At 35.4% G+C, this 27,148-nt stretch overlaps 1 protein-coding gene across 2 annotated transcripts in view; it reads right to left on the bottom strand.

Moving 5' to 3' along the window:
• The window catches only part of LOC150100931 (pseudouridylate synthase RPUSD2-like), a 193,135-nt gene that overhangs the window by 143,298 nt on the left and 22,689 nt on the right, over nt 1–27,148 (bottom strand). For both annotated transcript variants that reach the window (XM_090401880.1, XM_090401882.1), the window contains exon 3: nt 10,744–10,862. In XM_090401880.1, coding sequence (XP_090258006.1) covers nt 10,744–10,862 — 119 coding nt within the window. The remainder of the gene's footprint in view (nt 1–10,743; nt 10,863–27,148) is intronic.

Raw genomic sequence — 27,148 nt, 5'->3', positions numbered from 1 at the left:
CTAAACTATATATTCTAACAAAAGTACTACCTTTAAGACTGGTACTTAACAAAAGGTACTTGACTTCATGGTAAACTTTGAGATAATTATTATTATGGGTGTCTCCATGGAGTCAGTAGACTTATCGCGGGGGGACCCAAACTATCAAAACAATATCTATCATATCTCTTCTTGAATTCGTTTACAGATGAAGAACTCACAACTGAGTCAGGCAATGCATTCCACTCATTCACCACCCTCCAGGTGAAAAACCTCATTCTCACACCCTTGTTAACCACACTTTTCCTCAATTTCCAGGGATGACCTCTTATTCTCCCATCACTATCACACAGCTGAAACATTTCCCATGCATCTCAATCTTATACAAATCTTTTAGTAATTTAAATGTTTCTATCATATCCCCTCAACTCCACCTATCAACCAACCTCTGCAATCCACAAGCTCTCAATCTATCAATGTAGGGAGCATTTTTTACATCACTCACAAACTTAGTCACTTTCCTCTGAACCCTCTCCACAATCTCTTCATCTCCAAGGAATCCAGGTGATCAGATGTGAACACAGTAATCCAAATGTGGAAGTATCAATGCTTTATAAAGGGGAATAATAACTTCTTTATCTCTGGATGTTAGTGTGTTCCTCAATAACCAAGTAATCCTATGTGCAATCTTGGACACCTTAGCAATGTGTCCCCTGAACTTCATCTCCCTATCCATCAACACCCCTAAGTCCCTGGCCTCATCAATCTCTTGGAGTACCTTTCCATCAATGTAGTACACAGCTCGTAATCTTTTAATCCCAAAATACATAACTTTACACTTTTACACATTGAACTGACATCCATTACTTTTTGCCAGCTTATTTAAATCATCCTGCAAACTCTCAACATCAGCTTGATTTTTATTGTGCTACCCAACTTTGCATCATCAGCAAATAACTAAATGTGAGAATTATAGAGGTATTTCCCTACTGTATGTTCCTGGTAAGATGTATGCAAGTATACTTGAAAAATGGTTAGTAATGATTTAAGTTATTCATGTAATATACTATCATATTCTGTACCCACCCCCCTTGAAGGTGTATGTCAGGAATTTAAAGATGATGATATGATCATACCATCTCAGAAATCCATATCCCAAGAATGGCAAATATTAGAATAATTAACACAACACTAGTTACAATTAAACAATTCTTTAGAATTACTAGAATAAAGAAGAAAAAAAAATTCAAATTCTGCAGCAGACTGTCTTAGCAAGCCAACTGATGAGAACAAAAAAAGGAAAATGGAAGGAGATAAAATCAATTTAAGCCAGACAAGGGGAAGAGATGAAAAACAAAAAATTGTAGAAGACATATATCGACATAAAAAAGAAAGAGTGGAAGAAAATTTCTTCTTGAGATGAGGTGAGAGCAACCATCATCATCATCAAATTCGTGCCACGTACCCTCAACGGGGTGTACATGATATGATAGTCCTACATGAAAAATTTACATCTTTACTAACTTCCTATCTACAATTTTCCTCCAAATCAGTCTGTTACTTATCAAGACTCCAACATTACCAGATCTTATATTTCTATCGTATAAGCAGCTTTATACCGTATCAATCCACCTATATCTTGGTCTTCCTCTGGGTCGTTTTCCTGCCAACTTGGCAGAGAACACTTGTTTTGCTAATCTTTCCTCGCCCATTCTGTTTAAGTGACCATACCACCTGAGATTAGCTCTGCTAACGCATTCCTGGATGCCGACAATGCCAAGTTCTTTCCTAATATTCTCGTTTTTAATATGATATTGCCATTGATGCTATCTGTTCATGCCTCTAATCTTTCTCAGGACTCTCATATCTGTGGTCTCTAGTCTTTGGTCAAGTGTTTTACTTCTGACAAAGCTCTCAGATCCATAAGTTAAAACTGGTTCGAACACTGTCTTGTATACGGCTAATTTAGTGTTCTGACTAATTTTTCTCGTATTCCATATGAATTTATTCAATCGACTTCCTACCATACCAGCTTTGTTGAATCTGTTGTCTATTTCAATATTAAATTTACCATCTTCACTAAAAATCGTGACTAAGTAGCTGAAATGTTTTACTTGCTCCACAGTTGACATTTTCAATGATTCTGCCTATTTTCATTGTCTTTGTCTTTTTATTGCTGCCCTTCATACCATATCTATCACAACAGTTATTCAATTTAGTCAGAGAATCTTGAAGACTTGCAGCGAATTTATTTGGAAGTATAACATCTTCCGCATAAAGCAAAGAGCCGGCATTAACATCTCCAATTTTGATATCAGACTTAATACCACTTTCCTTCATAATGTGATCCATATAGATAATGAATAACAGAGGGGATAATGTGCATCCTTGTCTCACACCAGTTTTAACATTAAACCATCTTCCTGTACGTCCTTCAATTCTAACTGCTGACTTACAACTCAAATAAGGACTAAGCATTGCTTGATATAATGCCCCATTGACACCATATAACTGTAGCATATTGAATAGCTTCTCTCTTGGCACCTTGTCATATGCCTTTTCCAAATCGACAAAACTTAAATACAGATCTTTGTTATATTCCCATGAATTCTCCACTATTTGTAGTAAAGTGAAGATCTGATCCTGACAGCCTCTATTTGACCTGAATCCAGCTTGTTCTTCACCAAGCTTTTCTTCCACAATTCTTCTCAACTGTTTCTCAAGTATACTTCCATATATCTTACCAGGAACACTCAGTAGGGAAATACCTCTGTAATTCTCACATTCAGATTTATTTCCCTTTTTATATATGGGTACTATGAGAGCTCTACTCCAATCATCAGGAATTCATCCCTCTGTCCAGGCTTTCTGAACTATGCAGTGCAGCCACTGTAAGACTTTTATACCATCATACTTCAGCATTCCTAGTCGAATATCATCTAGTCCTGCTGCCTTTCCACATTTCAAGCCTTTGATGGCTTTTTCAACTTCAAGAATGGATATGTATTACTGACTGCATGCCTGTTGAGTGTTTTTTTACCACTGTGCTATCACTGCTTGTTTCATTTAGCAATTTTTCAAAGTAATTACTCCATACTTCAAGGATATCTTTTTCTCCCGTTTTCATGTCACTTTATCATCTTTAACTCCTTTTACAGCACTCTTTCCTCCATTTCTATGCTTCTTCAACAATCTCCAGAATATTTTGTCACCTTCTTGATATTTATTTTCTATGTTCTTGCCAATATACTCCCATGACTTTTGTTTAGCTAGTTTTACACACTGTTTAGCTAAACAAAAGTCATGGGAGTATATTGGCAAGAACATAGAAAATAAATATCAAGAAGGTGACAAAATATTCTGGAGATTGTTGAAGAAGCTTCAAAGATAGATAGATTCTCTCTTAGAGAATACAGAGACAAATGTATTCTCTAAGAGAGAATCTATCTATCTTTGAATCTATCCTTGCAGACAACTTCACCACATACCTCTCTAGCTGAATCAATCAGGGTTTTCTTCAAGGCTTGCCACCGAATCTCCAAGGTTTGGTTCCTGTTCTCAAACCCTTTCATTTTTCATTGAATAATCTTTATGTATTTTAGTCTACAGTTCACATCTGAGAGCTGCTCAACTTTTATTCGCTTTAAAACTTTCTTACATGTCATTCTTTTCAATATGAAATTCAATTTTATCCTGCTCAAGACTAAATAGTGATCACTTCCAATTTCAAATCCTCTGTACACTCTTGTGTCCTGCACCAGGGAGAAAACATCACTATCAACAATAACATAGTCAATGAGTCATTTCTTATTCCTTGCCTCTTCTCTCCATGTGAATTTTGCACATTTTTATGTTGGAACATGGTGTTAGTAATAACCAGTCCATGTCCTGAGCAGAAATCCAACAAGTATTTGTCATTATTATTAGCCTTGCTCTTTTCTCCAAATTTTCCCAAAACATTTTTGTATGTCTGACAATCACTTCCTACTCTGCTATTTAGATCCCCAACAAGGACCAACTTTTCTTTTTTCATTGTGTCAGTAGCTTTCTCTAGAGCCTCAAAAAATTCCTCCACTTCTACCTTAGTAGAACCTTCTGTGGCACCATAGGCACAAATAAGTCTCATTGTCCAGTTCTCCATTCTCATATTTGCCCAAATCGCTCCACTTGACACTGCCTGCCATTCAAGAAGATTAACCTCGTATTTAATGTTGAATACTATGGCTACTCCTTCTTTTCCTTGATTGCCATTGCCTAAATATAACATTTTGTATTTATTGCTCAGAAAGATCTCACTAGTTTTTGTTCTTTTTTTTTGTTTGTTTCAGTCACCCCTATTATGTCGATCTGGTACTTATTTAATTCCTCAGATAGCTCCATTTCTTTGCCATTCAAGCTTCTTATGTTGATAGTACCGATCTTTAACTCTGGTGATGTTGAGTTGGGGGTGTGTTTTCAGATATGTTCCAGTAGCTGACTTTTCACTGTTTACCCTGGTTCCCTGGTGAAAACAAAGGGGGCCTTGTTTAACTGGGCGAAGCCCCAGCCGGCATGAAATTTTGTCATGTTGTACCATCATTTTGTATTTTGGTTTAACCAATAAGAATACAATTTGGTCAGCTAAATCCCAAATTGCCAGCCCATTCTCGTTCGTTCAGTATCCAGGTAGATAACCAATAGGGCGCACCACGAGAAGGATTGGACATTAGGTCAGAAGCCCTGGTCGGTTCTCTACATTCCTTTAAAGGCTATGTGGAGGTCTCCTCTCAGTTTTACAGCTTTCACCCTTAAGCACCCCGGTGAGAGCAACCGGGATATAAAATAAAAGACTATTCTACTGAGAAGAGAGGAGGGGAGAGTATAGAATAAAGAAATAAGAGGTCTGCTTACTATCAAAACAATGGGCTAGGTAAAAAACAAAGGAAGGAGTGATTACATTTAGAAAAATGATAAAAAAAATTTCATATTTAACTGCATTGCAGAATAATGCTAGATAGGCATACAAAGTATTTTACTGAGAGACTAAACCTAAAACTAAGCTTAATATGATTTATTTATTTATTTAAATTAAAGACGCCATGAAATTATACTCTTTGTAAGCAATTGTTTGCTTGAATAATAAATAACCAAGTTTTAACTCATATGCATTTTTTTTTAATACTAGATGTATTTCCTCAACATGTTTTGCTAATAGTGTGTCTATGTGGCTAATAGTATCTTCAAAAGGTTGCTTAACATAAGTAAAAAAAATTAACATGCATTTTCCAACAACCACTAATATCTATAAATTGAAAAGACTAGAATGATAGTTTAATCATGAATATCATTAGGCATGTTACATGCAGTCTCTACATTATTTGTAAACTCTGTATGTGATTACTGCCATAGGAGATATCTTGAATGTTACACATATTAATTAATGTCTTCCATTAATTAATATGTGTAACTATGTGTAATTATGTCGTAAAGGATCAGTCCTTGGTTTTCATTTGGTGTGCCTTTTGAGCAAATGACCTCTGAGCACTCCTTGGACAACCTGTCAAAGTAATTCTCTTCTAAGCAGGGATGGAGAATGCATACCAATTTACTATGTGATATTCTTTGAGGATGAGCAATACAATCTACTTTTTTCTTCCCTTTTGTTTTCAACATCACCCACTGGGCTTTGTTGCACATTTTGAAACTTCTACCAGTTTGACCAACATACATCTTTCCACAAAAAACACGAAATCTTGTATACACATGGATGTTTATAAAATGGAACTTTGTCTTTAGGATAATATAGGAAACTTCATAAGGTGTTTGAAGGTTTCTGATGTTGACTGCCTTTAATATTTGGGCTAATTTTCTTGATGCATTGCCAACATATGGTACAGATACCATACCTTTGTAATTAATTTCTGGGTTATCACAGGATGGTTCATCAGAAAATAAAAGTTTGTTTATTACTTTTTTTTTTTTTTTTTTGAGTAGCTGTTTTGGAGGAACTGATTTCATGTTTGAGAGTTTATATACAAAATGCGACAAGTTTTTCAAGTGGGAGTTTCTCGTCTAATATGAAACTTGAGAAGGTTAGATAAGTGTTTAAAAAAAAGATATTTTGGATGTCTGGCTTATGAACTTCAGGCATGCCATATAATCTTGAAGTGACTGGGTGTCTAGAAAAACTTACAAACACTCAAATTTTCCCATCAGATATATTAACTAGTTTAGATGTAGTTTCATTAGTGGTGGAGCTAGAGCTTTTGCCGCCCGGAGCAGTCCCTGAGTTTACCACCCGTCTCAATCCACACCAAAAATACTACAAAAAGTCAAAATGACGTATAGGGAAATAAATTAAAACACTATGTTTATTTTTGAAGTCTTTAATTTCGACATTCTAAAATGTTATTTTTCTTGCTTTTCTGTTAGCAAAATCATCGATGACATTGGCAAAATTTATTTCATAGTAATGTAGGTAATTCTTAATCAATTTTATTTAGAAAAACTCCTCTCAAAACTAGCAACACTTACAGCAATTGTGAGGAAAATTCGCAGTAGTATTACAATATTTGGAAATGAGTTCTTGAGACTGTATTTTAGAATTAACTGCAAAAGTTCAAAGTGCCACCTGGGGCAGACCCCCCCCCCAGCTACGCCTCTGAGTTTCATTATTTACCATTCATCTCTATGGAAGAATCAATAGATATACTTGAAAACTATTTCCTCCAGACATCACAATTCTCTTCCATAATTGCCTAAAATGTTTATTCTTCACTTGGAAAGGAAACTTTTACTACCAAACATACGATCTTGCAATGGATTTACATTTATTGCCTCCAAAAACCAACTTATACCAAAAATATCTGAAGAATCAGCTATAGCACAGGCAACCTTAAAACCACATATATGGTGGAGATATGTTGATAACATCTTTATCATTTGGAAATATATCTACAAAGATATATTTCCAAATGAAGATTCTGTATATTTCTAAATAACTGACATCCAAAAATAAAACTCACATTAAAAGTAGAAAAGTACAGAAAATTACCATTCCTAGACATCCTTGTCAACAAAAGCATTGCTGGAGGATTATTACTAAAACGCTATAGGAAAGAAACCCACACATGCAGGCACCTACAAGCAAGCTCATTCCATCACTTTCAATAAAAATTAGGTATATAATCAAAACCTTGAAAAAACCGAGCTTTAAACATATTTTACACACACCTAGGACCACATGGCGAGGACTAGTGTGGCACATCACCGAGCATCTGGGTGATCATACAGCATGTCCAATGAACAGATAGATGGATTAACATACTAAAAGAAATGATGAAATCAAATGAAAACAAGAACTTCAAATCCTATTTAATCAGTTCCTCCAAAATAGCTACTCAAAAAAAAGTATTAAAGAAACTTTTATTTTCTGATGAACCATCCATGATAACCCAGAAATTAATTACAAAGGTGAAGTATCTGTATCATACACTGACAACACATCAAGAAAATTAGCCCAAATATTAAAGGCAGTAACAATCTCCGTCAGAATAGCCTTCAAACTAGTCAACATCTCATGAAAATTTCTACATCCCCCTAAAGACAAACTTTCATTTTATAAACATCTGGGCATATACAAGATTCCACGTACATGGAAAGATGCACATAAGTCAAACTGGGAGAAGTTTCAAAATCTGCAAAAAAAGAACATATAAGCAATGTTGAAAACAAAAGGTAAGAAAAAAGCAGATGCATGGCACATAATTTACCATGCGATGTCCTCAAAGAACATAACACAGTAAATTGGCAAGCATCCTCCATGCCTTACTTAGAAAAGAATTACTTCAACAGGTTGTTCAAGGAGTCCTCTGAGGTCATTCGCTCAAAAGGAACACTAAACAGAAATTAAAGAATGATCCTTCATGGTATTTGGAAGTCATTAATTACTGTGTAACATTCAAGACCTCTCCTATGCCAGCAATCACATACAGAGTTTACAAATAATGTATAGACTACACATAACATACCTAATGATACTCATGATTAAACTATCATTCCAGTCTTTTTAATTTATAGATATTAGCAGCTGTTGGAAAACATTTATTTTATTTTTTAGTCAGTTTTTTACTCATGTTAAGCAACTTCCTGAAGATGCTGTTAGCCATATAGACAGTGAAACATGTTGAGGAAATACATTTAGTATAAATTAAAAAAAAATGCATACAAGTTAAAATTTTAACTGTTTAATTCTTTATCCAAGGAAACATGTAGGCAAACTAAGCATGTACATGAAATATCTTCATGACTAGGCTACTTGCATATCAACAGTTTTAGAGAAAACTTCAGTCCTTAAACATAGAGGACAAGATGCTCTGGAAAATGACTAAAGTTCTATGCACAGGCTGTTAACCTCTCCCACCAATACATGGTGAACATGGTCTGGTTTACTGTGACACAGACAAAGTTGAAGCTTTTGCTGAAAGAAAGCTTAAAAAAGCAATATAGTCTCTAGTGCAGATCTAGACTTCATCAATAATCTCCAATTCCAGGTACATGAAATCATCACCAAACTTAAGAATAGGAAAGCACCAGGCACTGATGGGATTTCTAACAAAATAATCAAATTTAACAAAACCGCCACATAAATATGGTGATATCTTAATAAATAACCAGTGCTATCTTAATGCAACATTAAGATATCACTAATTCCCTGCACAATGGAAAGTAGCAAATATAATCTTAATCAGAAAAACCAGGAAAAGCAGTACACCTTACCCAGAACTAGTGCCCAATCATCCTGCTTCCTGCCTAGGAAAAATATATGAGAGTAATACTAATAAGATTGCAAAAAGTCAGTGAAGAATTAAATTTCATCCCCGATAAGCAATTTGGATTTTGGAAGAATCACTCCATAGAACAAGTTCTCAGCGTCATGGGAAACATTAGCATAGTGTTCAACCAGAAGTAGCACACAGGGACAATCTTTTCTGGACACTGCCAAAGCATTCAACAAAATATGGCAGAATGGGCTTCTTTTCAAACTCTTGAAGGAAAGCCAACTTCCCACTAGAACTGGTAAATTACCAAATCATACCTCAACAATTGCAAACTCAGAGTGAATCTACAGGGAATCAGATCACTTGAACACAACATCACAGCAGACATCCTTCAAGGATCCCTGTTATCCCCTCTGCTCTTTGCTATCTATGTAGCTGAAATCCCACACACAGTTGCAATAATGCTTTGCTCTTTGTAACCTAGACCGGCAACCGAAAAATGGCAAAATGCAGTCTCAGAACTAGAAAACGATGGTTCAAAAAATAGTGAGTTGATATTAATGCAGACAAGAGCACTGCAGTGCTATTCACAAGAAGACAGTGTCCCCAGAGAGCAAAATTGTCATGTTTAGCACTCCCCATTCCATGGCAACCAGTAACCCAATAATTATGGATACAACTACATAAAGGGCTTCACTTCACAACTCATATCAATCGTGTCTGCTCAAAAGCAATTAGGGCAATGGGGCTGCTATACCCATTACTGAACTGTTGTAGCCAGCTAAGAAAACAGAACTTAAACTTCTGCTATACAAGATACTGATTAGGTCAATCCTGAAGTACAGCTCACTCACATGGAGTCATACAGCAGATTCAAACATTAGCAAACTACAGATATTTGAAAACAAATATTTATGAATAGCATTTAAATGCACCATGGTTTGTAAGAAACATAAAGCTTCATCTATAAGATAAGCCAATAACTCAGATCAAAACTTTCCTGCATAAAAAGGCTGCAAAATTCTTTACAAATGCTGCTATTCATCCTAACCACACTAATTTCCCAGTGGCAGACTACAGTGAGCATGACCCTACAAAACACAAACATCCTAAAACCATACTGAACAGGTAAGTATTTTAAAACCCACTGCTAGATGTGCCCAAAATAGACAAGTCAAAGGCTCAATAATATTACAAGTCTGTTACGGTCTACCACTTAGCAGTAAACTAAATATCGCAGAACAAATATACCAAAAAACCAGTGTGAATAAGTAGTTTAAAAAAAAATAATAACTCACTGGCAGCCACTAGCCCACAATGGACAAGCCAAGTACTCATTAATATTTCTTAATCCAGAAGTTCCATTGCAAATCCAACAAAGGGATAAAGGATCACAGGTACAACAATCCATCTTGCTAGAACTTTGGTATTTCTTCTAGATTGGTCCTGCTGATGAGACCTCAAATAAAGGTCGAAACTAGTCTGGGTAGTGGCCCTTGCCATAAATCATAGCATTATTCACACCTGAAAGAATGTCTGCTTTGCATTATAGGATACCAAGGCAATTAATGCGAAGTCATTAGTCTCTATACAAGTAGCCTGGTTGTGAAGATATTTCACATGCAAACTTTGTTTGCTGACACTTGGATAAAGGAATATAATCTATTGACATCTTTAATTTATAACCAAGTTTAAAAGCTTAATATTTATTTATTTTTATAGTCACATGCACAAAAAAGATGCCTGAGAGTATTTCTTCGGGAACCCATACTCCGAAACTAAATTAAGAGTGCATCATGAGATTCTTCCCAGAAATCTGGGTTTGTTTCTCATTCTGGAAAGCAGGCAAACAAGCTAGAAGAACACATACAATTTATAGACATAATACACTGCCTCACAGTCTTAGCTGCTTCAAGCAGTAAAAAAAAAAAAAAAAAAAATCATATGACACGCAAAATCTTTTGTCAGATAATTTTTAAAATATGGTAGAAGTATTTGTACTCACGTAAAATTCAGATGACTGATTGAATACTTCAGAATAAATATCTAATAATCGTCTGTTTATCCATGCTAGCTTTCCAAAGGTAACATGAGTAAATGGATAAGGATAGACTTTTCTTAATCCTGTAAAAGTATTCGAGATGTAAAATACATGCCAATAGTTCATATCTACAAATATATAATTTTTTAATAGTAATGATTCATATAGCATGTAAAAAAACTAAGAATGTAAATATTTCACATGCTAAGTTTTTTTAGCATGTAAGATATGCTAAAATGTAAGATGTAGAACAGAATAAAGGTTAAACAGAATAAATTCTATTCTAATTTTAGATAATAGAATGGAATAAATAATAAAATAGGATAAAGGTTAGAAAGGTAAAAGATACTCTAAATTGTAACTTCTGAACAATCAAAAATTTCTGAAAAGTAGCTAACAACTTTGCAAAATTACCTTAAGATGCTACTGACTAAACCATATACCTAACTAATTGGCAAACTATACTACAACTAAGTAATGAAATGCCTAAGACATTTAACAAATAACTGATATTGAAAATAAATGCTGTAAAATAACTGGTCTGTCTACCTACCTATCCATTCATCCTATTTTACCTACTCAAGTTGTCATACTTGTCGGCTATCTACTTAGTAGCATGTGAACAGGTCTATAAATATATATATATTCCTATAAAAGGAAGAGCCAGTCACTGAGGTATCATCCTACTTCCCTCACCTCAATTCTCTTGAAAACAATGAAGAGGGTCACATAAACAGGCCAGCTTTTTTACTACCTTGTGGTCCACTGGTTAACTGGTGACTATTTCTACCCTGTGGTCTACCAGTTAACTGGTAAGTTCCTGTATAAATTCCACCTTCTTGTTCCACAGATCTAGCCAGCCTTGCACACTCTTGGACAGGGACCACAGAGATTTGCAGAAGTTCATGTGCTACTCTTGGCATTTCTGAGGTGTCTGATTAGCTCTGGCATAGATTCTTGCCAAACTACCATCTTATGGTCAGCCTTCATTACTTTGTGAGTGAGTTGACAGTTCCTCTTCTAATCACTCACTGTATGCCTGCTCCGGAGTTTGCTAAAGTTATTCAGGGACCTCTGTCTCCTTTATAGATTTCTTGACGTTGTTTTTACATAGAAGCCTTGTTGGTATGTCTTTTCTATGGGTGTTTTCACAGGCATGCACTGCTTTGCTCTGTAAAAGTGTACTAAATTTTCCTTTTTTTTTTTTGTATATTTATCTATTCTGAATGCTGAAATGCTAACCAAGTTCATCCTTAGGAAATGCTATTACTGATCTCACATTCAAGTGTTTAACTCAACACAAAGAAACTTTATCTTTAATTATTCTACGTGAAGTCAGAAATTATTTGAAATATATCCAAATAAATAATTTAATCAAATACTATTTACAGTAATTATATACACCTCATTTAGTAACCTATATACACAAGTCATTAAACTGTAAATATAATACTTAATTTACTCTTGCACAATTTCTTTCAATTTAAACTGTTTGCTAACAACTTTTATTCTCCAAAGGGAGTAGGTCAGATTGTTTTAGCCCTATCTAATTACTAAAAAAAAAAAAAAAAGAATCATACTGCTTCATTGAAATGGTGTTAGATCTAATATCCAATTTGCTTATGTAATTTTATCACCTAAAAGCTAAACCGAATGTTATAGAAACTATGAAAGTTTCGTAAATTGGCCGGAGAGCTTACGAGAATACAATCCTTGGCATCGGAGTTGCCTTAGCTTGTAGTTTGCACTACTTAAAAAACATAAGCACTACTGTTAGATCCTGAATGGAGAACTTAACAAGCAAATTCTTTATTCAGGATTTAACATACTAAAAATTACTAATTAAGGAGATACCTGCACATCAGCACATAATTATGAAAATTTCCTTGTGTCATGTGATAATATGCATTCTGTATATGCTATATACTGAAGTTCATTCCTGTATAATTGAATTCAGAAGCAGGGAACTTTGTGTCAGACTAGTGAGAATTGTGTAAGGGAATTGTTATATTATTTGTAAATCCCATTAAGCTGTCTAGTACATTACGAATTTTCCAAACAGATAATAAGTAGTAATCCAAAATAACTGCATGTAATCTGTATGAGTCGAGCGCTATGCCGAAGGCTGTACCTATGCGAAAAGTGGCGTCAGAACGACTACCTGGAATACGGTGACCTAACAGATTAGGGAGAGTGTGGGATCACCCAAGGGGCATGAACTGTGAGGTTCATGTGGTAAAGGACTCATCGAATAGAGGGCACACGAAAGGGTGAATAAAGGACGATGCACGCCAGATTACAAGGTTTTTTCCTTCTTCGGTTCCTGGACTCCAGCTTTGGGAAGTTTGTTGGGTGATTTGTGAGAGAGCGGTGGGTTGATTACAACGATGTTGGATGACGAGACCTATTCCTGAGAATACTAGAAGAGTTCCAAGCGAAGCTGACCATGATATGACGGCCTATGCAGAATCGAGCCTTCGAAAAAGTCCCATCGTAGAGAATGGAGGAAGTTTCCTGAGAAGCAGTAGAAAACACGCCGAAGTTCAGAAGTAATTCAAGGACAGCGTAGTGCATCGCCAAGTGCAGAGACAGTCAGAAAGGATCAGGTAATGTAAAGAATTTCATTCTATGTTAAGATCACTTTGAAGAAAGAGAATTTTGTGTAAATTGTAAGCTAAGGACATTTTACTAGAGAACTTTTAAGTGAGAATTTGATTGAATTAGTTAAACCCCATAGAACAAAGAGAAATTGTTGATAGGCAGTATTTTGATTGAGAATGACTAGAATTGACTAATGAAATTTAGAATTAAGGTAACTATTGATAGAGTATTAATGAAAGTGTTTAATGTGCATTCAGTGAATAATTTGTGAAAAGAATTAAAACCTAGTAGTGTTGTGCTTACACTGAATCTTATCTTTTCGTATTTAAAAGATTTAGCTTACTTAACTTCATTGATGTGATTTAGTATGAACCCTAACTTAGTGTGAGTTTTGTTCTATTGAATATTTAAATTTTCTTAACTGTAAATGTTCTGTGTTTTTTCCAATATGTTTTGTACCTTATATCTGAGTTTATGCCTGATTATGAATTCAAACCACCAACTTATGAAACAGAACCCTTTTGGCAGGAAGGAATTTAGATATTATTGCTTAAGTAAGATTCAGGTCACGACTGCTAACTGAATCTCTGCACGGCGCTAGCGTAAGATTAATTATTGTACGAATCCTTTTTGAATTTAGAATTATTTCCCTGAACAAGAGTCTCTTCTGTTATAGGATATTGGCTGGTGCAGCATAATATAAATTTTGCCAGTATCCAAAAAGGAAATAGCACTGAATTAATATTTAAGAGGCACAACTGTAGATTAGATAGTGGGCTAATTAGAGATAGAATAAAGCAAAATATAGAGAAAGCAACGACGTAACACTGCCCAAACATCCATATATTCATATTTTATTAGTGCTTTTTTTTTTTTTTTTTTTTTTTTGCCGACCTGACAGTTGTCTTGAACTGGCTGGTTCTCTTCAGAGACCAGGCAGAAACCTTAAGAGTGCAAAAATTCTCATTCGGTACTAAGGAAATCAAATGTCAGGGGAATGTATTTTTCAGGATGTTTGATGACCTCTGTCTCCCTCACAGATTTCTATCCTCACAGTCCTATCTAATGTTTGGAAACTGAGAGTAAGTCAACCTCCACCCTTACCCAATCAGAGATAGCTAGCCCAAACTATTAATGATTTTAAATTTAAACTGTGCAATAAATAAATTTGTATACTGAGCTCAACTAAATTAAAGAAATTCATAACAAGAAACAACATCACAGTAATCCATCAAACTGCACTCCCAAAAAGAGTCCCACCATCCAGTAGTAGTGAGAATATTCATCAAACAGAATGACAATCAGAATGTAAAGTAATGACAATTCTTACAAACATAACAAATGCACATATATTAAAATAAATTCTTCTCTTACAATCACTAAATGAGATGAATTATCAACAGTTCCTTTGCTTTCTCAATTAAAGAAATTCCTGTAAGAGGTACCTAAAATATTAGCATATCGATGCCAACACCTAAGGATCTGTTTCATCACTGAAAAGGAAAACAATAACTGTCTACCATTCTCTAGTTATCTAGAGAACAGCAACAGTTATCCAGCAACCCAAACAGATCATTATCCATTTTGGTCTCAGGAAACCCATTCATACCAGAAGGTACATTTACTACATCATCATCCCTTCCAAAAGTATGGGATTATCAAATCCCTAGCAAAGAGACCTTGAACTATCTGCTTAGACCACATTAGTCTTTCCACCAAAATTAATCACATTCAGGAACATTTTTAAACCAACGGCTTCCCTCTTAACAAAATCAGCAGAGCACTCTGCCCATCCTCCAAACCCAACCCACCCCCCAAAAAAAAATTAAATAAAAATATCCAGAAAAAATAAATATCCAATAAGAATAATAGAAGATGGAAAACTCACATTGGAAATCTTGATATTTTACCGTGAAATTTTTGCCTGTTTTGTTTCACAGGTATCCACAGTAAGGAGATTGAATAGCAATTAAACAATTAACAGAAAATTCTAAACAGTAAAGTACCACCGTAACAGCTAAAGTAAGGTAAAAAAAGCATCAACACGTTCTTAAATTCAAATTACTCTTGCAAGAATTTCTATCCAATACTGTCAAACTTTTTGACTTTGTTATTCACCCTGAATATTTAAACTTTTCAAAACATATTTAACCAACAGATTAAAGGGACAACTATGGTAGTTCTCTTTCTCCAACTATTGCCAATTATTTTATAAAGCACTTTGAAAGAAGTTTCCTCAACAATATTCACCGAAATCTACACATTAGTATAGATATGTCAATGATGTTTTTGCAATATGGAAAAATTCTTCTGATTTAAATTTCCATCCAAAATATATGTAGCCGATCAGAAAATACAGTTCACCTTAGAAAAAGAAGAAAAACAATCAAATAGCCTTTCCTAGATCCTTTAATTCTTCATCAATGGAATGACAGCCTGCAATTTCTGTTTCGGAAGAAGACCCATACAAGACACTTTATCTATGCAGAATCATGCTATCATCCTAGTCAAAAAATTGGGCCTATCAAAACTGTAAGTACATTGTGCCTACTCTTTATTCCTTCAGACAAACTTTTATATAGAAAGAACTGCAACATATTAAGTCAACTTTCTTATCAAATGGTTTCAGTGAAATCATCAAAGGCTGGAATGAAAATGTCCCTGTATAGGGATAAACAATCCCTCCCCAACAGACACCATACTGCAAATACAAGGAAAACATGTCCCTCTGAGACAATTAGTCTATAATTAGTGACTATTAAATGCAGTGATAATTAGTATAAATTAGAGAAAGCTGGAATATAAATGATCCTGCATATTGAAAAACAACCCCCCCCCCTCCCATCACAGACACTATACCACACACAGGTAAGCAAAACAAAGTTTTATTTTAGTACCAAAAACAGTATCTAATTAAATACATTCTCCTAACAACCTATTTCAAAATTTTAATTGCACACAAGACATGGTCACATCTGTTCATAATGCAATCACTGGGTGCAGAGACCAACCAATTTATGAAAAAGCAAATATATATAAAACTTGAAATCAGAATTGTATTTGAGATTTTCTGTACCATTAAACTAGCATGCAATACAAATTTAAAACTTTGTAAAAATGTGCCTACTCAATGCATAAAGGACATAATATACCATCAGAGTTCCTGCTTGAACCAAAGCACAGAATATAACACCATCCAGCATGAATGTGTTAAAGCTATATAATTGGTTGAGATACATTCTTATATTTTCTCTTCTATTTCATTAAAAAAAAGTTGTTCACGACCTACTGAACTGATTTTACGACACCAGCAAGCATGCCATATATATTTAAAACTTTGTAAAAATGAGCCTTCTTGACATGGACAGAACCTAACCATCAAGTGAAGCATGGAATGACACCGTCCAGCATGAACATGTTAAAGCTACACAATCTGTTGAGATACACTCTGATATTTCCTAGTCTATTTCATTAAAAAAAAAAAAGTTGGTCATGACCCATTAAATTGATTCCACAACCTGCTAATAGGTTGTGATCCACAGTTTGAAAAACAATGATCTAGAATATTAGTGGGGGGGGGGGGGACAACTACGTGTCCTTTTGGAGGCAAAATAATTCCAGTAAGACTTAGAAGAGCCACAACCTTTGATCAATGTGATGGTACAGGAGTGAGTGAGTGTGCACATGGCAAAGTTGTAAAGAGCTTGTAAGAACTACTTTGACTAATTACACATCTAATTTTAAGGAATTTACTAAGAAAATGGATAAAAGGAAGGCCTCTACTAGTAAATAAATAATTAAAATTATTGTGTTTCGACTTTAAAATTATTCTAATTGTTCAAAGTAAACTTCATTTAACCATGCTACCGGCCAAGACGTCTATAGACGTCAAGATTATCATGGATGCAAAGTGCATATTAAAACTGTAATACCATTGATATTACATTGATTACAAAAAATATTGAAATATGGATACGAAGCATATGAGGATGCTTATTTGATCCATATAATGGCCAGTAAGGTGTTTAATGTGTTTTGAATTAAACTTTTTTATTGCAGTAATTTTTATTAACTGTTTCTCTCTCTCTCGTTCTCCTCTTTTTTTTTTTTTTTTTGTTCCTCTTTTTTGTTGTCTCCTTTTCTCTGTGTTTATTTTTTCCTGGTAGATCGTGAAGAGTTGTGTGACACGTGGACATGAGCTGCATGCGGCTCACGAGCCACATTGTGGCCACCCCTGGTCTATAGTATTCCTTGCTCCTATAAATTTAAATGCTTCAAACAAACAAGAAGCAATGCTAATATCAGTCTAGAAGATCACAGAAAATATCCATCATCTACACAACAACTGTTCTGGGATGGCAGGCCATACCATGAATGCAGATCACTAAATCCAATGGAAGGAAAAACATGCCATTATAGAGAGAGAGATTAAAATCAGAGAGACTATTTCTGGAATTTCCCCACAGCTCTACAACATTCTCCAAAACTTAAACAAATTTGGATGCATCACACTGTAAAAATCTGGGAGAACATTTTGAGACCTTCAGCAAGATTCCATCACTGAAAAAAATAGGATCCTGCCTTTTACAATCACAGTGTTGCCTTCCTACTGGTGTACCTGAGTGCATTCGCTTAGTATTTTTCTTTGTGCCCATGAAGATTCCTTAATCACCATGGTAAAACATGGTCTTAATAATCTCAATAGCTAAATAAATGTAGTTAATTATTATCTTCGAGCATGTTTTTAGGTTATGTGCTTTGCATTATGGGATACTAAGGCAACTAATGTGAAATCATTAGCCTCTATGTAAAAGTAGCCCAGTCATGAAGTTACTACATGCACAAACTTTGTTTGCTTACACTTTACTGGTGGGTACTGCAAAAAAAAATGACTGTTCTGTTGTAAGTAATGGAATGCCCAACACGTTACAGAATCTGTTCCAAATATGCAAGGCAGGAGGACAGCTGTGAAATGCGTGTTCTGCTGTTTCCAATCAGTAACAGATATCACAGATTGGACCTACAATGTTAAAGTACCTCCACTTGATAGTACTGACTGAAAGGTGGCCATATGCAATTCTCCAAGCAAGATCCTCATGTTAGGATATCCTTGGAACAACAATCAGTTATGAAAGAAAATTTCATTGTCAGTACCCAACTGTAGAAGTTCGCAGCAAAAGAGATTCAAGATTTCTTTATACCAAATTTTACTTTTTTTAATGGAAAGAATATCAATGCCAGAGTGTTGTAACAGTCTTAGAGTTAAGCACAGAGTGTTGTGGTATTCAGGAACAATCTCAGCTTCTGGACCTTTATAATCATTTACTCCAAACAGGCGAAGATGAAACCCCAGGTACTGGAGAAGGTCTGCATATGTGCGATTAGTCTGCAATATTTTATGGATGTTTGAAGCTGTATTGCTTAAATAGCAGAATTTTAAGACTGGAAGCCCAAATCTTCCATGCTTCTTTGATAGTTGAAGAAATTCCTTTTTAACTTCTTGGTATCAGCTAAAGAAAAAAAAATTGCATGGGCTTATTATACAGGGTGTTCGGGATAAATTTGACAGTTTCGTAAGGAAAAAGAAAATCTTCTTTGTATCTATTAAATTTAATGAATTGACAAAAAAACATTACAGGCAGAGTTAATTACAATACTATCAACAAGATTTACTCAAAATAACCACCATTAGCATCGATCACAGCTTCAATTCTGCTTCGGAACCTCGAACAAGCTGATGCTACAGTCTCCCTGGGAAGGGCCGCAAAAACTGTTTTAATTTTATCCATTAACTGGGCTTTTGTATTACTGGAAGTGCGATTGGTGTCTTTTTCAACTGCGCCCCATACAAAATAATCCATGGGGTTAAGGTCTGGGGAGTTTGGAGGCCAAACATTTGGACTGGTGAAGTCGTAGAAATTTTCAGACAACCATTTTTGACTTTTCCCAGAGGTGTGGCAAGGGGCCGAATCCTGCTGCCATACATACGGCCTACCATTGGCTACCCTTGTTATCCAGGGCTTGACTACAGTTAGCAACTCCACGAACAAAGCCCGAATTCCAATGCCAGGGTTCTTCAACACCTGTTCCTGCAGATTTGCGAGGAATTCTGCTGTACGAACGCAATCAGATCGTCTGCTAGGGATCTTTCTTCTTGCTACATCCTCGTAGTCACCATTGCAAGTCTCTAGTTCATGCCTGATTGTTTTTACTGTATTCAGGGAGCATTGGGCAGCAGTCGTAATATCCTTATTTTGATGGCGGGCACGAATCATCATGATACAAGTTATTCTCTTCCATGATTCAGGTGGGTTCCAGCTATCCATCCTTTCTGACATCTTGTATATGAATGAAGAAGGGTCCAAACTTTTAAATGAAGAGAAGTGTGTGTTAATACATGTAACTTACGGAAAAATATAATTAATTATAAATATGTCAAATTTATCCCGAACACCCTGTATAATTGCTTTTCTTCATCTTCTGTAATGTCTGTAATATTTATTATGTACAACTGAGCAGGAAAGATTATGGTTTTGAGTACTATGGCTTTAGAAGAAAAGGAAACTGGCCCTATTTTCTAGTCTTCTAAGGTTTCCAAGTTCTTGTATATAAGTTCTTGAACTGGTAATATTGGATGAGTGGAGAAAGGAATTCCAAGTATAATGAGGGGGGGGGGGGGTTCTCTCTTAGGGGTTAGTCCAAAAGGAATGCCTCCAAGATCCCACTTTCCAAAAACTTTTAATTTTGTCTTGTCTGCATTAGTAGCTAATCTACTGATCTTGATAAATTTTTCCAAAATACCAAAAAAAGATATATGAAATCAATATCCTTCAAAGTACTCACTACATCATCGGCATATGCTAATACCTTATTTTCCTTCATAGTTGAAGGAACTGTCATTCCTCACACAGTATGTGTATTGTTGACTTCCTGTAAGAAAGGTTCAAGAACCAGCACAATGAGCAATGGATTAAGAGGGTAACCTTGCTTGACTCCTTGTCAAATTTTAACCAGGTCTGACATTAACCCATTAACAAGGAAGTTTGTAGTTGAATTGGCATAGGCTCTTTTGATAACAGAGAGCAGCTTTTTACCTACACCAATTTGCTGGAGGATGTGGAACAGAAACATCAAATGCTTGAGTAAGGTCTACTGATAGCATCGCCATCGACTGCTTTTTCATATTAACTAAGTGATTAGCAGAAATAGATTAAATTCTACTGCGTAGCCTGGAACTCCATATACCAATGTGTTTTCATCATGTATCTCATTCCCTACTTTGAGCCTGTTATTGATAATGCAGAAAAATATCTTGTAGTCAGTATTAGAGAAATAGGTCTCCAGCTGCTGATCAAGGTGTAATTCTCTATTAGGTTTTGGAATGAGAATGGTATGGCTTGCTACAAATTCACTTGGTATGTGTCCTGACAAGAGAAAATAATTAAATAGTATAACTAGAATGGGAAGAATGGGGGGGTGCTGAAGGGTCAAAGCTGTATAACTGAGAGGAGACCTCCACATAGCCTTTAAAGGAATGCGGAGAACCGACCAGGGCTCTGACCTAATGTCCAATCCTCACCTTCTCGTGGTCCTGTTGGGAATCTACCTGGATACTGAACAAACAAGGATGGGCTCACAAATTGGAATTTAGCCAACCAAATTGTATTCTTATTGGCTTAAACCAAAATACAAAATGATGGAACAACATGACAAAATTTCATGTTGTACAGAAATGCCGGCTGGGGCGTCGCCCAATTAAACAAGTCCCCCGTTGTTTTCATCAGGGAACCAGGATAAACAGCGAAAAGTCAGCTACTGGAACAAATCTGAAAACACACCCCAACTCAACATCACCAGAGTTGAAGATCAGTACTATCAACATAAAAAGCTTGAATGGCAAAGAAATGGAGCTAGCTGAGGAATTAGATAAGTACCAGATCGACATAATAGGGGTGACTGAAACAAAAAAGAACAAAAACTGGCGAGATCTTTCTGAGCAATAAATACAAAATGTTATATTTAGGCAATGGCAATCAAGGAAAAGAAGGAGTAGCCATAGTATTCAACACTAAATATGAGGTCAATCTTCTTGAATGGCAGGCAGTCTCAAGTAGAGTGATGTGGGCAAATATGAGAATGGAGAACTGGACAATGAGACTTATTTGTGCCTATGGTGCCACAGAAGGTTCTACTAAGGTAGAAGTGGAGGAATTTTTTGAGGCTCTAGAGAAAGCTACTGACACAATGAAAAAGGAAAAGTTGGTCCTTGTTGGGGATCTAAATAGCAGAGTAGGAAGTGATTGTCAGACATACAAAAATGTTTTGGGAAAATTTGGAGAAAAGAGCAAAGCTAATAATAATGGCAAATACTTGTTGGATTTCTGCTCAGGACATGGACTGGTTATTACTAACACCATGTTCCAACATAAAAATGTGCAAAATTCACATGGAGAGAAGAGGCAAGGAATAAGAAATGACTCATTGACTATGTTATTGTTGATAGTGATGTTTTCTCCCTGGTGCAGGACACAACAGTGTACAGAGGATTTGAAATTGGAAGTGATCACTATTTAGTCTTGAGCAGGATAAAATTGAATTTCGTATTGAAAAGAATAACATGCAAGAAAGTTTTAAAGCGAATAAAAGTTGAGCAGCTCTCAGATGTGAACTGTAGACTAAAATACACAAAAGATTGCTGAAGAAAAAATGAAACAATTTGAGTACAGGAACAAAACCTTGGAGATTCAGTGGAAAACTTGGAAGAAAACCCTGATTGATTCAGCCAGAGAGCCATGTGGTGAGTCTGCAAGGATAGAAAAATCAGGACTCCATGGTGGACACAGGAAGTTAAAGAAGTGGTGAAGGAAAAGAGGAAAGCATATCAAAAGTTCTTGGCAAATAAGTCAGCTTGTGCTCTTAGAGAATACAGAGACAAATGTAAGAAAGCTAAACACTGTGTAAAACTAGCTAAACAAATGTCTTGGGAGGACTTTGGTAAGACCATAGAAAATAAATATCAAGAAGGTGGTAATATATTCTGGAGATAGTTGAAGAAGCTTAGAAATGGAGGAAAAAGTGCTGTAAAAGGAGTAAGAGATGATAAAGATGACATGCAAACAGAAGAAAAAGATATCCTTGAAGTATGAAGTAATTACTTTGAAAAATTGCTAAATGAAACAAGCAGTGATAGCACAGTGGTAAAAAATACTCAATAGGCATATAGTAAAGAATACATATCCATACTTGAAGTAGAAAAAGCCATCAAATGGTTGAAATGTGGAAAGGCAGCAGGAGTAGATGATATTCAACCAGAAATGCTGAAGTATGGTGGAATAAAAGTCTTACAGTGGCTGCACTGCATAGTTCAGAAGGCCTGGACAGAGGGATGAATTCCCAATGATTGGAGTAGAACTCTCTGAGTACCCATATATAAAAAGGGAAATAAAACTAAATGTGAGAATTCAAGGTATTTCCCTACTGAGTGTTCCTGGTACAATAATATTTATTATTATTATTATTATTGTTATTTAACACCTCCAGGGAGTCCAAAGACTCATCGAAGGAGAGTCTGCCAACAGCATCGAACGATTGATCCCTTCCAACTACTATCCGCGCTCAAACTTACTTAACTTTTTACGTGAGCCATTAGTAGCAGAGGCTCTACCAATCGACCAATCTTTGCTGGCTATGCAAGTATACTTGAGAAACGGTTGAGAAAAATTGTGGAAGAAAAGCTTGGTGAAGAACAAGCTGGATTCAGGCCAAATCTAGTAAGTGAAGTGAAAATCTGATCCTGTCAAGATCAGATCTTCACTTTACGAAAAATAGTTGAGAAATCATGGGAATATAACAAAGATCTCTATTTACGTTTTGTCGATCTGGAGAAGGCATATGACAAGGTGCCAAGAGAGAAGCTATTCAATACGCTACAGTGATATGGTGTCAATGGAGCATTATATCAAGCAATACTTATCGTTATTTGAGTTGTAAGTCAGCAGTTAAAATTGAAGGAAGTACAGGAAGATGGTTTAATGTTAAAGCTAGTGTGAGACAGGGATGTACATTATCCCATCTGTTATTCATTATCTATATGGATCACATTATGAAAGAAAGTCGTATTAAACATGATATCAAAATTGGAGATGGTAACGTCAGCTCTTTACTTTATGCGGATGATGTTATACTTCTAAATAAATCTGCTACATGTCTGCAAGATTCTCTGACTAAATTGAATAACTGTTGTAATAGATATGGTATGAAGGTCAGTAATAAAAAGACAAAGACAATGAAAATAGACAGAATCGTTGAAAATGTCAACTGCATTATGAACGGGGAACCTGTGGAACACGTAAAATGTTTCACCTACTTAGGCACGATTTGTAGTGAAGATGGTAAATTAAATATTGAAATAGACAACAGAATCAACAAAGGTGGTATGGTAGGAAGTCAAGTGAATAAATTCATATGGAATAAATAAGAGAGAAATTAGTCGTAACACTAAATTGGCTGTATACAAGACAATGTTCAAACCACTTTTTAACTTATGGATCTGAGAGCTGGGTCAGAAGTAAAACACTTGAACAAAGACCAGAGACCGCAGATATGAGAATCCTCGAAAAGATTAGAGGCATGAACAGATGGCGTCAATGGCAATATCATATTAAAAACGAGGATATTAGGAAAGAACTTAACATTGTCAGCATCCAAGAATGTGTTAGCAGGGCTAATCTCAGGTGGTATGGTCACTTAAACAGAATGGGCGAGGAAAGATTAGCAAAACAAGTGTTCTCTGCCAGGTTGGCAGGAAAACGACCCAGATGAGACCAAGATATAGGTGGATTAATACAGTACAAAGTCTGATAATATTGGAGTCTCGACAAGTAACAGACTGATTTGGAGGAAAATTGTAGATAGGAATTAGTAATGATGTAACTTTTTCATGTAGTACTATCATATCCTCTACACCCCTTGAGATTACATGGCAGGAATTTGATGATGATGAATGGGAAGAATAAAATCCCAGGCTTTGCAGTAAAGTTCTATCCCTAGACCATCAGGTCCTGTGGATTTTCTTGTTTGACATTTTTTATAGTCTGTGGTAACTTCAGATGTCATGGGTCTGTCAAGAAAATCTTGGATATGAACAGGAAAGCTATTAATTCATCAAGAATTATAATTTCCAACAGTCTTCAAACTGATCTTTGTAGTGTTTTTGAAAGGAGTTAAGGATGTCTTGAGTAGTGGATGCAGAGTAAGGTTTCATCAGTGGTAGCCAGACTCAGAAGTGATACAATGTTGAAGTAATGCAGAAGTCATATTTTCATATATAAGTAGTCAAAAGGTGTCATACTTATTACTAAAATACAATACTCTGGATTAGAGATAGACATTGGATGTTTTTTCACTTGGTTATATAATAAATTAAAGATGCCAAGAAATTATATTCTTGGTTTAATCCTTTATCCAAGTGTAAGTAAACAAAGTTTGTTCCTAAAGTATCTTCAGGACTGGGCAACTCATATATAGTTGGCAGGATTAATGACTTTGTTTGCTTACACTTGAATAAAGGATTAAACCAAGACTATAATTTCTTGGCATCTTTAATTTATAGTATAACCAAGTGTAAAAAACTTCTAACATCTGTCTCTAATCCAGAGTATTTTAGTAATAGTAATTTTGTATATGAAAATATGACCTGCATTACTTCAGCCATGGTATCACATCTGGGTCTGGCTCCCACTAATAAGACCTTTAAGGTTCTAAACTGGTCTGGGAATTTTATGATGATGATAATGAATATCAAGAATATATTATATTTTTGGAATTTGAAGAGTCTTAGCTTGCATCTCATGCTACTGGAACTAGGAATAGAGTTTCTTTGGAACCAGATAAAACTTCTTCATTTCAGCAAATTCAGCTTTGATTGTGTTTTCCTTGAAACATGTGAAATGCTATGAAATTGCCCAAACCTCAACTAATCAGGCTGCATGCCAATATCCAAGTTCGGGAAATGATCACTATTAATTGTTCATAAGCTTAAATTTTTTGTAAAATTAATAACTTAACACGTATATAACCAACAGTAATAAACTTGAATGAATAAAAGGTACAAATAGTCCGTTCCTATGAAAAACATTCCTGCAAACTTATGCAAAAATATGAATCTTTATACCATAAGCAAAAGAAAAAAATTACCTCTGACAACACTCCTACGAATAAATGGATTGTTAATATTTCTGGACGGCCTTTATCTGATGCTGAAACTAGTACATTAGCTAAAGGCCTTGATTTTGCCGTAGTACCTAAACGCATCCCTTATCTCAATTTTTTGCATAACATTGGACATAATCTGTCGGGACTTTCTAGCGAAGATGCTAATAGACTATGATTTGAAGTTGCTACCTCACTTTTTAAAAGCAAATTACCGCCACATAATTTATCGAGTGCTGAAATCCATGCGCTAACTTCGTTAAGAAAAAATAGTGAAATATCTATTTCAAAAGCTGATAAAGGAAAAGCTGTAGTGGTCATGGATAAGGCTGACTATGAGAGAAAAGTAACCTGCCTGTTACAAGATACCTCCACCTATCAATAAATCAATCATAAGCCTACAAATTCGCAAATTAAACAATTAAATAAATTGTTTGATGAAGTTATCAGTTGGGATCAAAACACCATGGATAAACTGCACACTCATTTTGGAAGAACTCCTCGTTTATATGGCCTCCCAAAAATCCATAAAGAAGGATATCCAGTAAGACCCATCGTGAATTGTATTGACTTTCCCACTTATTAAATTGCTAAAATTTTGTCACGTTCATTATCCATACTGGACATTCTAGATGATAAATCAAAAATTCGACATAATTTCTTGAACAAATCAAGGATGTTCAAATCAAAAAGTCTGACTTGTTAGTCAGTTTTGATATTAATAAATTTAGTTTAATCCTTTATCCAAGTGTGTGCAAACAAAGTTTGCACCTAAAAGTATCTTCAGGACTGGGGTAAAGTGGTACAACACCAGGCAACTCCTTGCAAAGGTGGAGCAAGCTACCAACATCCTATCTCAGTATCTCCCATAATGCAAAACACATCTCCTTGCGGATATGTATAATGTTATGCATTATACATATTGCATAACATTATATTTACCCCAGTCCTTAAGGGAAGGGCCACTACCCAGACTAGTTTCGACCTTCGTTGAGGTCTCTTCAGTGGGAGCCAGGCCCAAGGCAGAAGCATTCAGCAAGGTCATATAGGAGGAGTCCTATATGAGCTGCCAAACGGTGTGCCACCTTTTTATTAAATTACTCTGGATTTAGAGAAAGATGTTAAAAGTTTATTTTTCACTTGGTTAGACTATAATAAATTTAGTTTAATCCTTTATCCAAGTGTGTGCAAACAAAGTTTGCACCTGAAAGTATCTTCAGGACTGGGGTAAAGTGGTACAACACCGTACCACTTTACCCCAGTCCTGAAGATACTTTCAGGCGCAAACTTTGTTTGCACACACTTGGATAAAGGATTAAACTAAATTTATTATAGTCTAACCACTTTACCCCAGTCCTGAAGATACTTTCAGGCGCAAACTTTGTTTGCACACACTTGGATAAAGGATTAAACTAAATTTATTATAGTCTAACCAAGTGAAAAATAAACTTTTAACAGTTTTGATATTGTTTCCCTTTTTACCAATATTCCATTAGCTGACACTATCAACTTACTATATGATGATTACCCTCTGGATATTGCAAAGATTTTTGAATTT

This window comes from Typopeltis vanoorti, chromosome 12, assembly GCF_054136105.1.
Source record: "Typopeltis vanoorti isolate ZY-2024b chromosome 12, IOZ_Tvanoo_1.0, whole genome shotgun sequence".
NCBI classification, from domain to species: Eukaryota; Metazoa; Arthropoda; class Arachnida; order Uropygi; family Thelyphonidae; genus Typopeltis; species Typopeltis vanoorti.
The sequence above is the reverse complement of the archived record's forward strand: the minus strand, read 5'-3'. Positions and strand labels throughout refer to the sequence as shown.